Source organism: Aphis gossypii, chromosome 2 (genome assembly GCF_020184175.1).
Source record: "Aphis gossypii isolate Hap1 chromosome 2, ASM2018417v2, whole genome shotgun sequence".
Classification (NCBI taxonomy): domain Eukaryota; kingdom Metazoa; phylum Arthropoda; class Insecta; order Hemiptera; family Aphididae; genus Aphis; species Aphis gossypii.
In genome coordinates this window covers 66,239,290-66,255,349 of record NC_065531.1, presented here as the reverse complement: position 1 = coordinate 66,255,349, position 16,060 = coordinate 66,239,290, and the positions used below count along the sequence as shown (strand labels likewise).

At 25.6% G+C, this 16,060-nt stretch overlaps 1 protein-coding gene across 1 annotated transcript; it reads left to right on the top strand.

The window, feature by feature from the left end:
* Positions 1-266: 266 nt before the first annotated feature.
* On the top strand, positions 267-6,230 carry LOC114126997 (uncharacterized). Its single transcript, XM_027991070.2, has 6 exons — positions 267-631; positions 2,553-2,688; positions 2,968-3,071; positions 5,536-5,668; positions 5,778-5,860; positions 5,946-6,230. Exons 1-6 carry the CDS (start codon positions 557-559, stop codon positions 6,075-6,077), a joined length of 663 nt encoding a protein of 220 aa, XP_027846871.2. The 5' UTR covers positions 267-556; the 3' UTR covers positions 6,078-6,230.
* The last annotated feature ends 9,830 nt before the right edge of the window (positions 6,231-16,060 follow it).

The following is a 16,060-nucleotide window of genomic DNA, read 5'->3' as shown; positions in this document are numbered from 1 at the left end:
ATTTATTCATAACAATATACTTAATAATATAATATTATAACATTCATAACATATTAATATACATAATCGTAACAGAAAATTTGCGCTCGAATCGTATCATATTCAATTCAAATTTGAGTGGTTATACATGACGTAACGCTGTGCAACACACTGTATAATATTATACTTTCATACATAATACTCGTACCTATATTACATACATGAACAGCCTGTTCGTCCACACTCGATGCATATAATAATATAGATATAGATACACACTCATGACGAAATAGTCAGAGTACGTCCTGTTATTATCATAGTGCAAAATAATATCGTCTGCAGCGGTTATTGTTTTTTCTGTTTGAAACTTACTGTTCACAACCGACGTCCGACTGTGAATCGCATGCTTACATGTATCTAAGATAAATATAACAATATTATTTCATCCATAAAGCCGTGTACCGTTCCATTATCTAAAAGACCAGGGTATCTCCTCAGGTCTCTCCTATACAACAGTAGTTGTATTGTATCATAATATTGCTCACATACAATAATACTAAGTGTAACCACCACCGCGATGGCCGAAACCCTGTGTTTCTTTGGACTGACGACCGTCCGTATGGGCACACGCATTGTGGCTTATCTACAATTTGTGAGTATAATGATGTTATTATCACGAGTCAGTAGTCACTATATAGGTATAGCAGATTGTTATTATTAGTTTAGATTGTGTGCGAGGCGATGAATGTATTGATTTTACACTGATGTACTTTGTGTGTGTGTGCACATATTTTGAGACACTTTTTGGGGCATTAAAAATGCTTTCATTTACAACTTTGAGACTAAACTGATTACCGCACATTTGGAATTAAATTTTTTTTTTTATTTTGCTAAATATTGATAAAAACTATTTGTTTTATCAAAAAGCTCAACATTTTTTGATACTTAAATATTTAAAAACAAGCATAATCATTTTTTATAAGCATTTGAAGTTCAATTATTCACCAAGTTCGTCGAAATCAAGAAAATTTACTAGTTATTGAATATTTGATATTTATTTTAGTTATAAAATGTTCAATTTTTATAGTTTTAAGGATTGGAAATGTAATTCTATGTTCGTTATTAATACCTACCTACATAATAATACTCGTGTTATTCTTTATTATTTTGGTTTATGTTATATAGGTACTCGATACTTACTGTACGCAAAACTGCTTTCCTGATTTTTTTTCTTGTTTTACTATTATAATGATGTAGTACAATATAATATTGGGTATATTAAATCACTGCTTCATTGATACATCAGTTGATCGATCTGATTGTGTCGTATTAGATGTGGACACCAATATAATATGTCCATTGTGTATTTTATAGTTTATACGAATACAAGACACAAAAATAAACAGTTTTAGTTTGATTGTATGATTAATTCTAAAAAAAATGTTTTAAGTGCTATACACCTCTTAGTTAGTTATGACTCATAACATATGAGGAATTGATAAAACCACGTGACATCGGACCGAGCTTACCATAATTTCCTATCTAACCCGAGGAAGAGTTACCCACTTCACACAATTATATATCTAGGAACCTATTTTAAAATTATATTATCGATTTTAGATTCTGAGTGTATTGGTTTTACAATGATGTTAATTTATTTTTCATTTTTATTCTGGAAACACTTTTTCTCCTCCTAAACTTCCTCAAAAGTATCAAGTGTAGCATCTTTTCTAAAAGGTAATGTTCTTGAACTGGTACTTTAAAGAGGTCATTTTTCGATTTTCGAAACGGTTAAATGAGAAAAAACCTACGATTTCACCTATTTATTTATTTTACTATATAACAAATTATAGATTGTCGATAATGTAATGCTATCCACCGAGTTTCACTCAGAATCGTTTTTCTTAGTAATGGTATACTGTTGCTCACAGATAAAAATTAAATAACCTTATGTACCTATCCCACCTTTTTTTTGTTTTAATTTTTTTGTATATTTTTTCGTTGCAGACAATAAAAAATTAGACATAAGGGAGTAAGGACAATTTTTATGTTTATTTCAATAATAATTGGACAATTTTAAAAGTAATTGTTGTTAAATTAATAAGCTTTTATTAAACACGTGTTTTAATGTGTATTTCTTGTACAATCTTTAGTATTTACTATTTTAAGTATCAACAAATAAACACACACATTGAATTCCTTATTCCACTATTATTTTCAAAACGAAAATATGCAAAAATTCGATTAATAAAAAATCAATAGTATAATTTTTTAATAAACCTCTACTATACACACATAAAAAAATGTGTACATGATATTACGCGCGTGTTTTAGATTTTTTGATATTTCCTAAATTGATAATTTTTAGTCATCAGATTTTAGTTAGATCAATTTAGTCTATTTGCAATAATTTAAATAATGATTAAGAAAAAAATATTATGCTGAGTAATCATGATGTGTTAATTTATTGTACTTCTCTAACAGATTTTTAACAAAAATGCATCATTCTGTGAACATAAAAACTATTAATATCAAATTATATACCTGTTTATATGGTTTTTTATTGTTCATAGTGGTCACAATTATTTGTTGCCGTGCTCGTGATTTCAAAATATTTTTATCATTGGTCAGACACGGATGAAAGTACGACCGGTGGTGGCGCAAACAATAGTTCATCCGACAATCAAACATCATCGTACACAGGAATGAGTAATTTAATATATTTACAATTACAATATAATTTAATTTTTGCTCTTGCTTTGTTTTCGAATATTATTTATCGTCAGAAGGAGGGGAAAATATGTTTACAAATGATTTTATAATTATAGCATCAATACTAAGGGTTTATCGCATGACAATTTTGTTCAACAATGTATACATTGTAAATGTACTCGTACACTGTATATATATATATATATTATTAGCCACCTTATATATATATTTATATTCACTATTAAGTATTCGTGTCATTATATTTTACTTTTACAGATTATTATAGCGAACTGGATTTCGATGATTCGATATTTTCAAAGCTGTCGAGCACAGTACTCATTATATACACTAGTTACTATTTGAAAATAGCCACGTACACTGTAAGTAAAGAAGCATTTTATGAGTGACTATTTAAAAAAAAAATAGTTGTTAAGTATAAGTTATGTGTTGTTAATAATATAGTGTAGGTACCTATTCGTAAAAATAAATTATTATTAGATAATTTTGTATATTTGGTTGAAAACAGCTAGAATGTTAAATTTCAATATAAACAATATTTTACGTGATTTTGAAATTAATACACATCGATCAGCTAAAAGCCATTCAATTCAGTATGAAAAAGAGCTTATTAAACTAAGTATCAAACTTATTTCTAATTTTAATATTAATAAATATTGTTTATACATTGAACTCAATTTCAAAATATTGTATTCGGTCTTATAAAAGTTAGATTGAAACAATAACTTTACTATTTCATCGAATATACGAATATATGACTAAATAGTATAATAATATTGTTGAACTGGTATAACATTTTAATATAGTATATTCGTATCGGAACTTTTTATATACAAAAAAACTATCATATAAAATTCTTGTACAGGCGTATATTAATATTAAAGTTTATTTTCTCATATTTTTTTTCTTCTAAACAAACGCGTATTTCCATTCAAAATTATTATGAAACGCGTCTCATAATATTATAATAATACTACTATAATATAATGTTTAATCGCTCGGAAAGTCAGCTTTCTGGAAACTCGCACCTGCCTTGCCGCGAATCACATCAAAGTAACTACGATGTCTACTGTACGGACCTGTTTTACAAAATATACCTAAAGGTAACACCGTTCGCCTTTTGTCATTATTTTGTCAAATGGCAATAATTATTTTATAATAATATTATTCTTTAACCGTTCGTACACAAAATATACCTACATATAACTAATGTGGTACAAAATGCTCTGTATTTACGAGCGATTAGTTTTCCGAAATTATTAAATTCTCCCCAAAACATATTTTTAAAATAAATGCGCACACATACAAATAAGAAAAACTATTTATTGATAAATTAATTATAAGTATTATTAAATTTTAATTAGAACAAATTTTTATAGAGCAGAAAAATGTTTTTTTATATTTGTAAATTCTATGGCCACCTACTAAACGATATCTGTGTATTATGTGTTGCCGTGTTAGTGGTCTATACCACAAATAGCTGGTGTATTACAATTTCAAGAGAGCTAATATTTTTAACATATATCTAACTATCTGAGATATATGGCATAACCCCACATCCTATAACCATCTAAAAACTAATGTTATTTTATACTGATCATTTTTTTTTATTATTATTGCAACATATATAATAATATCGTTGCATTAGATAGTTACAAAAAATATACATATAATTTAATAAAGATGTATTTATTTATATGTTATATTATAGTCTAATAAGAGTAATAAGTACTATTTTATTAGTTAAAATGTTTTGTTAAAGAATGTCGACTTGGTCTAGAAATCACAGCAAATTAACTAGCAATATATTATATCTATAAATGAATATAGAAAACCATACTGATCAATATTATAAAGATGTATGTTTTTATTTTCATTTAATATGCAAAGTTTTTTAAAATAAAATAAAATTCTTTAACTTGACTATAATGATTCCTAGAATGACTTCATGGCATTCAAAATGTCATAGGTAAAATATAAATGTATAATATAACAGACAGAATAAAACTGAATTTTTGTATCACATACCACATGATTTATATATTATTTACGTACTACGCAGCGTTTTTAAATCTACAATAACTTCAGCTACTAGTATATTATGCTACTAGTTTTCTGTACAAGTAAATTATTTTCGATAACGTAATAACATTCAACTAATTTGTTTCAATATTATTAGACAGCATAGGTGGATACTTAGCACTTGAATTTGTTCATGAATCAATTTCGTTCAATGATAACAAATATTACTATAATATCATACTATAAGGATTTAATCATTGTATTGTTATATCAACGTTTTATGTTAAAAATCATAGACATTTTTATTATTTATTATAAAAGCATAATATTACAAATACATAATATATTATTATTCTATCCGGATCTGTGGAGGTAGTTAAATGACAGTTTTGTCAAAAATATTTGTTATTAGGTAGATATATTTTTGTGGTGGTTTAATGTGAAATTAAACTATAGTAGTATAGTATTATGTAAGAATTTATTGAACAACCTGAATAGCATTATAATATAAAATATAAATTAATAAGAATTAATTAAGTTTTAAACAAATGATATAATATAATGGATTTGGTCTTCAGTTTGAATATAATTAAACTCCAATAATGTAGGTAGTATAGCCAGTAGGTACTATACTAGTATGTAGGTACCTGTAATATGCATTAATACTTGTAATACAAATACACAGGATAAGTTAGTATGAATATAGTATAATGTAATATGTTTTTTTATATTGTTCTTTTAATTATATGATAAAATATTATGCAGGTATACTTAGATGTCACTAATATAAATGTATATTTCTAGCACAATTTAATGTATTTGAATTTTTGGATGATATTAAATAGCCTTTATTTCTTCACATCAATAGCATTTATAATTTTCGCTTCGTTAAGAATTGGAAGTTTTTTAATATTTACCTCAGGATTAATTGTAGTCTGTGAGTATACTTACATGATAATGTTTATATTAATCAAAAAAAGAACATTCTAATATAATATAATTATATTAACAATTAATTAAAAATTTTTTATTATTTATTTACCTAGTAATAAAAAGTTATGAATTATACATCGTCTATCAATTTTACACGGATGAGTTATTATCAGGCACAGTCAACAATAACCAAAACGTAAAAATATAGTGCATTTGAAAACGATAATTTTTATTAATTGTATGATGGATCATCAAAAATTTTATTTTATTTTTCTGTGTAGCCACCGAGCAATGGAGATCAGTCGTTACCTCAAAATCATACAACTGTGGAAATCGGAACAGAAGTAAACAGTACAATTAATGATCAACGGCCCACTTTGGAAGTAAAAAACATCACTAATAACACCAATTAAAAATACGAAGATAAATCGCTTAAATGTTTAAACTTTTAGAACTCGTGATATAATATATATTTAAATATATATGTAATATGATGACCAAAGACAAAGTAATCAAAATTATTATATTATATTATATTTATTAATTATAATATTATATTTTGTAAACTGCTTGCTTTTTTTTATTATCAGGTTAGCTTCTATACAGTCATAAACTACCATAAAATCAGTATCATATTATGTTACATATTTTATAAGTTATGATTAGGATAAAAACTGATAGTGATTTTTGAATAATATTTAAAAAAAAAATCATTACAAGAACATTAAATAAATACGACCATTATTCATTATAATTTATAATCATAACTACTGTGAACTACATGCACTAAAAACGTATTAAATATACGTATCTATTTATTCACTTAAAACAAGCAAAATATGCACAAAAATGTAATTAAAATATTAAAAATGCCCATTTGAAAATACATAAAAATGTTTTATAAATAATTATATAATAAGGAGTAAGGACGAATATACATTAATTATTTTATTATTCAAAAATAAGAAAAATAAATTTTAAAACGGTAAAATAAAGCATTTCAACACAATACACAATTATTTAAAAAAGATTTTGTGTTTGATTTGACAAATATATATTATATAAATAAAATACATGTAGGTACCTAAAATCCAGTCATGTGTAGACATGTAAAAACAATATGTGTACGTTTTTATTATTCGAACAGCTCAAGAATTATAGTACCTAAATAATATAGGTTTGAGTTGAATAAAAATCAATAAAGTAGGCATGCAAATCTGGAGATTTCGAAAACTCTAAACTATTACCTGGACATGAATTTATCATTTATTTTATTATACTTGACGAAACGTTTGAATTAGATGATTTACTAATCTTCAGAAAAAAGACTATTACATGAGCGTAAACACGGGGTGGAATATGGGGGATGGGTCCCCCATGACCATTTTTTATAAATGTACTTTATACATTATCCCGATAATAGAAAAAAATAAAATAGTAGTATAATAATAATATATATATATTATGTATTTATATTTATTATTTATAAATAATTAGGTATTCAAAATTATTACAAATAATTAGTTTTAAAAAATTTTCATACACTAGTTTTGTATTTTTTTAATCGATGCTGTACAATCTTGATGAATAGGTACGAATAATTATAAGTATCGACTTCAAGATACACAAATATATTTATTATTTATTATAATATGTATTTAAAAGAATTTTTTAAATCTATACAAATAATATAAAAATAAGCAGATTAGATAAATTAACAGAAATAAATATGCGTGATATACATATTGTGCAAGAGAAAACAGCTCACTGGTAACAACTTTGAGATATCAATAAAATAAATAATTACGTTAATGTTATGTTTGACCAGTTTCATTGGTCGTCACGATTTTCCAAAAATCCCATTCGAAGTAAATATTTTCAAAAACCTTAATAATATTAATAAACTTTTCGTGTAACTTGAAAATACAAGTGTGCTAATTTAGACAGGAATTTCTGTTGAACTATTTCGAAAATATTTATAATATAAAGATGTATATAGATTTAAAACTTCAAGAAAGCGTGTAATATTTCCAGAGTCGATTGCACGTACCGCTGACTTGTGTAAAATATTTTACCGAATTGTTTTTCCGTTTTATTTTATTTTAGCTCACTGTGATAATATGCCGAATGATGTCAAGATTCCATGATGGAAAACTTAAGGGGAAAAAAGTAATCTATTACAATTCTAACTTTTCTTTCACCATACAATTTATATTACATTGGTAAACGTGGCTTTTATTATTGTTTGAAACATTGACGTCGGGATTTATAATTATATAGGTAATTAGAATCGATCTACAGAACAGTACTATCAGAAACAATTAGGAAAAACCGCTCTCATTATTTTATTGTTTAGGAAATGTATGACACACGTTCTATATAATATATTATAATTTCAGCATCTTATTTGATTTTTTTTTTTTATCAACTATATATTATTAAAATTATTTTTTCAAATATTTAAGATAACTATTCATTACACAGGCAAGGATCACAACAGATTTGTAGTCCTGATTAAAAAAAAAAAACCAAATGCTCACTACTAAAAGCGAAAGATGCTATATAGATTATATTTTTTCAATATTTCTAATACGATACACGGACAATTTTGTTTTTAAATTTTTCGTATTTATGAGTTGCAAGTTTGAATAACTCATATTATGTGAATATAATATTTAAAAAATAAAAATTATATTGCATAGTCTAAGTTTTTTTTTTGATATTATGGTGGACATTTTATTTTTTCATGTTTAATCATTAACTGGAATCCGTTACTTTAAATTTGTATTTAAATATATTTACATTTTTTTAAATTTAAATTTATTCTAAAATGTCATTAATATTTCATTTAAAAATCCCTTAACATCTTAATGTATTACGTCCTCTAGATCCTAATAATTAAAGTATTAACTACAATTATTAAGTAGTTAAATTTCAGCTTGTGACTTTTGTATTTCATTTGTTTATAATATTTAAGGTTTTACAAAGTACGTATAATACATTAGGATTACTTAAATACATTATATAAATGTGTTCATCTAGAAATGTCGAAAAAAAAATCTAATCTTCTAAATAAGGATTGTCGTTAAATATATACTTCACCAAAAGCATCGTTGAGTGAACACCGGAAAGGGTCTAAGTATAACGTATAGTGTTAAAGTTTTAACGGCAGGAACGAAAAGGATAATAATTGCAGCCATTTTTGCAGCCGATTCTATAATAGAGACTGAATTATTTTTCCTCAATCAGAAAAATGCAATCTTCGTCGTTCTCTTTGGCTTTTCAGTGACTATTTCTGCACTAATCAAACATATAAATCATTATTTTTTTACCGGATCGTAAATTCAGATTGCTTTTCAAAAATGACGACTAGCAGTAATAAAAATAATAATAATAATACGTATGTAACGTCGAACGTAGTTTTAACAGCTGTTACAATCTGACCGTCATTAGTGAACTATATTCGTGTATATATAAAACTGAAACAGCAGGATAACACATTTTACATGGTAGTTATATAATATATTATTATAATACATCCACCAATGTCCACTATATTGTCCTTCTCGTACAATTGCCAGTAAAAATTGCACGGCGTAACATGTTTTACCTACGTATATTTTGTTTTCTGTCATTTATTTTTAAGTTTCACAAATCGTGATCAAAATAAATGGTCAAATGTTCTACAAACATAACACAGGGTTATTCATAAATTATGCTTACCCCTTTTTTTCTTAAATACCGTACTAGTAATTGTTCAAAATCTGATTTTTGGAAAATTAAAAAAATTAAAAGATTTTCGATATTTATTTTGTATTACTTAAGGAGTGTCCAGTGAAGCATTTGTTATTCATATGATAAATGATTGTTAACCACCCTGTTCAACTATAAATTATTTAGAGAATAATTTTTCTGAAAATATTAACAACCCGAAATTCGAAAGAGTAGTTTTTAAGTTATTTAACATTGTAGTATATTAGAATAATACAACTGATAACTAATTTATATAATATGATGACTATGGGGACTTGAACATTTTGATTGTTAATATTAATGATTAATCTAACGATATTTATTATTTTAAAAATGGTATTATAAGTATAATATTTACTAGATGCCATATTAACTAACTATTTTATAATGTAGTAAAATTATTTTTTAAAGATTTTGAATTAGGTACATCACAATTAAAAAATTTATGTAACCACTTAACTAAACAGGTTTTAGTAAAAAAGGTAATTCTCATTTTAAAACAAAAATTTGTATCACCACAGGACACTTCTTAATTGTGTAGTATAAAACTCTCAAGAATTTGAAAATATGGTCTATAACCCCATATTAAAAAATTTCAAAAATCATACTATGAACTAAACGTAAAATTAAAAGAAAATAAGGTTGTGAATTTGTGATCTTGTTTAGTTAATCACATTATTTATAATTTATCCTTTCACCACTTTAAGTGTAATTTTTTTTGTATTCTTTTAACGTTTAAACCACTGTACTACGACAATATACACCTAATTTTGGTTTCAATCAATATCGACCTTATTGACAATCCTAGTAGAAACGTTCAATACAGTCCAATCGTCATTTTATACCGTCCAATTGCAATTGACGTTAACCAACATAAAATAATACTGCAGCGCTTTATTCGTAGGCCACAGTGGTTCCAAATTGAATTCAAACCGCACAGCAATAAAATTATATGATTTTCGCCTTTAACAATGGCTGTGCCATATTATTATTATTTTAATATAAAATATGTTATGTGCTAATGGGCTTGTTCTGTGTAATTCACATGACAGCTGTGTTTTCGCTGCAATTAATGGTATTTTTAAAACCTGAAATTTGCGGAACAAAACAAATTGTACTCTTGTACTGATTTTCATATTTCAATTATTTAATATCGTTTAAGTTCAACTGTACTATTCGAATAAATAGTTTAAAAGTAAAAAAAAAAAAGTAAAAATTTATACTTGTACGTTATTTATTATGAATAAAAATGTCATTAAGTATAAAGTTGGAAATAACAGCTGTAGTATAATTTAAAACGTAATTCGCTATATTAGTTAGGTACAATAACAATAATAATGTTTCCATGGCGATCGATTAATTGATTTTAAAATTAAGTTAAAAAATATTTATTTTAATGATTTAACAACACAATGCCATGACCAAGATGAACATATCTTTCACGACAAAGCCGTAATAAAACTAGGATTTGAAACGTTTTTTTTTATTCTATTTCTATGATTTTGTATTTATATACTACTACCAGCCCATGTAACTAGCTGTAAGTGAGTGAGTACCCTAGCTTCTAGGTCGGAGACACGGCTTTAAAAAAAATATCGTATAATTATATTATTACATGAATTATAAACATTAAACAATTACTTATAAATCTATTTGCTTTTATACATAATTATTAATTTTTATTTGATTTAATTGAAAATAGATTTTTTGTCTGGCTTCAAAATATCTGTGTTCAATATATTAACTATTATTTTCATCGTTGTAAAATGAATTATTCTCTACTGTACAAGTACTACCATAAAATATGATAACAAATGCCATGTTCAAAGCTGTAATATTCAACTGATTCTAATATAGGTTATTATGGTTACATATTAATATAATAAGAAACATAAATTGTATTCTAAGATATTGACAACAAGTTCCTTTATAACGATGTACTCGTAGTACATTTACGAAATATTCAAAACATGTAATCTTATCTCATCATTTTCTTGACAAATGTACTGATTTTGCAATGATCTGAAATTCTGTGGAAACAAATCGCCACTTCTATACAATATAGAAACTATAGTTGAATGACATTTCCAAAGTAGATTTGTAACATCATTTTACATATTATTTCAGAATGTATATTGGTATTATTTGCTTGTCAAACGAGAAATTTGAGTTATTATTATCTCGAAAATATTCTGTCTTGTAAATTACATTATTTACATTGTATATTTTGATAACAAATATCAAAACTAATAAGATTTATTTACTTTTTACTGTTATTTTTTGTATAACTAAATTTAAAGTTTAATATAATATCGTAGTAGGTAGGTATTATAATTTATTATGGCGAAAATGCTTTGTGAAGTGAAATCTTTCTTAAAAATCTTAATTATATTGACCCATCCAATATAATATCAGGTGTTCCATATTATTTATCAACAAATTACAAATATTCAACACTGAATTACACTTTTTCAGATAAATAAATGGAAATAAGTTGTACGTAGAATGTAAAGTAAACATATTTAAATATTTAAATCTACTTTTATTATCAAGTATCAATCCAATTAGTATGAAATTAAATTTAATCAATTTAGTATAATTTAGTGTATATTTATATTTATTTAATATTTAAACTATATAATTCTATTAAAATTTGATGCGTTTTAATTCCTTCTATAAAGTACAAAACTAAGCACTGTATATAATTTTAGTCGCTATATGTAGGCATCTCATAATAAATTTACTTTCGCCACTTTAAAAATACGTATTTTTTCCCTGTGAAAATGACATCACGAAATTTTTTGAAATAATTATATAAATCTCATTGTATTCTTTTGCTCCAGTATTTTGTAATGTATAAAAGTCGGATTACTTGTTAAACGCTATTCTTCATTTGTTACTCACCCTTCATAATTAATGCACATCATGATTCCCGAGCACGCTCACTCACATTCAAGTTTTGATTTTTGAAACTTTTAGATACACCTAATTAAAATTCATATTTTTAAGAACTTCAGTTACCTAACATATTAACTTTTTAATGAGAATCTCCTTTTTCCTTTTTAATTGTTAATCATACGATTTTTTTGAAAATTTATATATCTAAATCGAAGTTTGGATAAGTATTTTTTAAATTACCTTATTTTCCATACTAAGTATAGTATAATACCATGGTAATACATTTGGGCAATTTGAAGGGTTACAATGTTTTAAACATTTTAAGGGTTTATATTAATTTATTAACATTTTATTATTCATAAACATTTCTAAGAATAATAACTACTAAATTATTCAATATTATGTTTCACATATATACATTTTTTTGTGCAAACTGTTTTTAAAGACTTTTATTATTGGTTTATATTAATCTTAATAAAACTCAGAAATTATTTGAATTTTTTAGATCAACATTTTTGTATAAAAAAAAAAACTATTTCTTTATCATTTTAAAAAGTATGTATCACTAATCTCATCACAAGATATAAAATATTTTTAAAAACACTAAATAATTGAAATTATAATCTTGTGATTTACTTGGAAATTCCATTAAATTAATTATTAAATAAAAATGGAAGGATGAGCATTCTTGGCGAATTACTCTATATATACCAATTATGGGTATATTATAGTAGAGGATTCATGATAGAATTTGTTCTTTTATTATGCCTTAACTTGTTTTAATGTCATAATTTATATATTACCTACTTTTATTTTTCATTATTTTTTATTTTTCTGTAGAGTCATACAATATGCAAATAAATACTGAATACCAATTAATTTCTTTAATAAATTTATAAAGTACTATTCAAAGAATAAGCTAGTTATTTATTCGTGTATAAATTGTAGTCACAGCAACCATTATAATGTAATTCCAAAAACTGCCCACTCTGCAGCTGATAAGATTTGAACCTCAATATTGATTTTTATTCTAGATATTATAATATTATAGAAAACAAATTATTCGTTTTCTGTTTAATTTATATTTTTAACAATAAAAATCAATTACGAAGAAGTATAATTTATTTTTTTCGCTCGTGCCGACTACCAGTTTGACGGCGTTTGTACAATCTGAAATCTCGTAGATCGTCTCTCGATCACGTCCGAGGATGAAATGAAACTTTTGCGTCTAACTGTATAAATATATACTATATTGGTATAGTACACTATATTTCACGTGATAATACGGCACATAAAATATATCGAAAGACGTAGAAATCCCACAGCACGCTCACTCACAAAGTCACACATGCGTGAACCCTAAACGAATACGGATACAAACTGTGACTTAATATTCACTATTCAATCGTATAATAGTAAACATAAAATATATATATATATGTATATGCATGTATACGAAAGGTTTCCGGATTTTCGCATAGATACTATGAATAGTCTCATCTTACTACTCGTATGTTATGATTGACCGGAAACGAAAACTTAATTTTTCGCTTATCGAAATATTCAGAAAAAATACTCCGTCTTGGAATATGAAATTTTTTTCGTATGCTGTCATTCAAAAATGTAAAATACATAAAAAATAACTAACGATAAGAAATTGCGAATCGTGTAATATTTTCAAAAACATTGGTTTGTAGTAAGCTCAAATTATGTAAAGGAGAATGTTTTCAAACACTTCGATATTTTTGTCAGATGATGGGGGTTTCTATTAAAAATAATAGCCCAGTATAATATATTGCATTATTCCGGATCGTTTCTCATTGCTCTTGTAGTGCCGTGTTATGATGAATCGGTCTTGTCTGCTCCTGCAATATACTGTACAACAACAACAAATTTACAATCGTTATACATAACTTCGAAACGTTCACAAAAGTGTTACCTCTCGCCTGACAGTTTTTATTAAGCGTTTTTACGGTAAAACGGTTACTGTCTATATGTACTACGGCGTTCTATGTATATATTGATAGGTATACCCGCGGGAGTGAACCTTCCTAATGATAAATCGGATCGAGTATGTACGGTATTGTCAGTATTGTTAGCGCATAATAAAACGACACGTGGATAATTGCCTACAGAGCTTGGTAAGGGATAGAGTATAATGTGAAAGGGATTTATCGTAAATAATTTTTCGCTTGTCGATGTAAACATAATAATATTATTTGAAGTCTGAGGTTAGGATTTGTACGGGTTAGCATATTTTTTCTTTTAGTCCAAATACATAGATTGTAAATCATGTAAACAATTATTGTATTCATACCGAATTGAACATAATAATGTTGTTTTTGCGTATTAAGTTGTACCTACATACTATTAACTAAATGTTATTTTAGATTTTTTGAAAATGTATTTAAAAAAACAAACGTAAAATTATATTTATCTAATGAAGATCTGTAATTATTGTTTTGAATTTTATATAATATAATATTTATAAACTGCTATAATCGGCAAAAATCAAAATATAAAATTAAAATTAAAAATAAAATTGGCTGTGTAGATACACAAATGTACAAAATTCAGTTATATTAATTAAGTATTATTCACTAATTATTATTGTTTTTTGTTATTAACTGACATTTTCGCATTCAGATTGTTAATGATAAATTTAAGCGAATTTCAAATTTAATTACTTAGGTAGTGTATCCTGTATTATTATTGTAATAATATTGAAATCAAAACTGTTGAAAATACATAGTATTTTCTGTATTTATATGAATAATGTTTAACACAGTGGTCTCAGACACGCAGCCGGCGAGCCCTTTTGACGTGGCCCGCAATGAATATTTATTTCATCAAAAATTTTGATTTTGATTTTATTTATTTTAGATTTAATATTAAAATGAGTAAAAACAAATAAATTGTTTTGTTCGCTAACTTTTAACGTAAATATATATAGTCCGTTAATAATTTGAGTTTGAGACTACTCGTTTAACACTTAAATTATACTATTTCGTATGAGTGCCAAATGGGCGATTTTGTTTTCAGGATCTAACGTATTTATAAAAAAATTATATAATTAATACAACAACATTTTATTATTAATATATACGTTTTATGTATATAAAATATTAGGTAAATTACCTGGTGCCGATAAATTATGTTACAAACACATTTTCATCACTATTTTGATCACAATGTTAAAATAATACTTACCCAGTGGCTCTATAAGTTATTTTTTGAACATTATAATTTATAATTAATTTTAAACAAATATATTTATATCATTGAAGTATTAATAGATACATTTCATTGGCAAAAGGACAGATGGGTGATGCTCTCATATCAATAACAAAATATCTAAGTTATTTTCAAATGTATAACACATTACGTCAAAAAATAAAATAACCATACAATTTACGTGTATGTATTATAATAGGTATAGGTACCGTATTATTACACATAACCACCACGGTGCTCTATTATACCGGCTAAATGCTATTATTTTTTAATTCGATATTTGTCTAATACATTTCAACAATAGAATTTTGAAATATGCTTTGGTTTTTATACGGTCGGAAGCTCCTTTTAAAACCCTTTCATATGATGCGGGTAAAGTTAGCTTTTTGTATTCATTCATACTATAATGTTGGGTATCAGATTCAAGCTTCAACCGTCGATCAATCACTATATTATATACAACATAGGTATTATTATAATGCACGTGTATGATGGTTTTAAACGTACCAGT

Excerpts from the sequence above, each read along its gene's own strand:
- LOC114126997 (XM_027991070.2), top strand. The coding sequence starts at position 557 with ATGGCCGAAACCCTGTGTTTCTTTGGACTGACGACCGTCCGTATGGGC. Across the intron at positions 632-2,552 it reads TTGTGGCTTATCTACAATTT|TGGTCACAATTATTTGTTGC; the intron begins GTGAGTATAATG and ends TATTGTTCATAG. Across the intron at positions 3,072-5,535 it reads TGAAAATAGCCACGTACACT|CACAATTTAATGTATTTGAA; the intron begins GTAAGTAAAGAA and ends GTATATTTCTAG.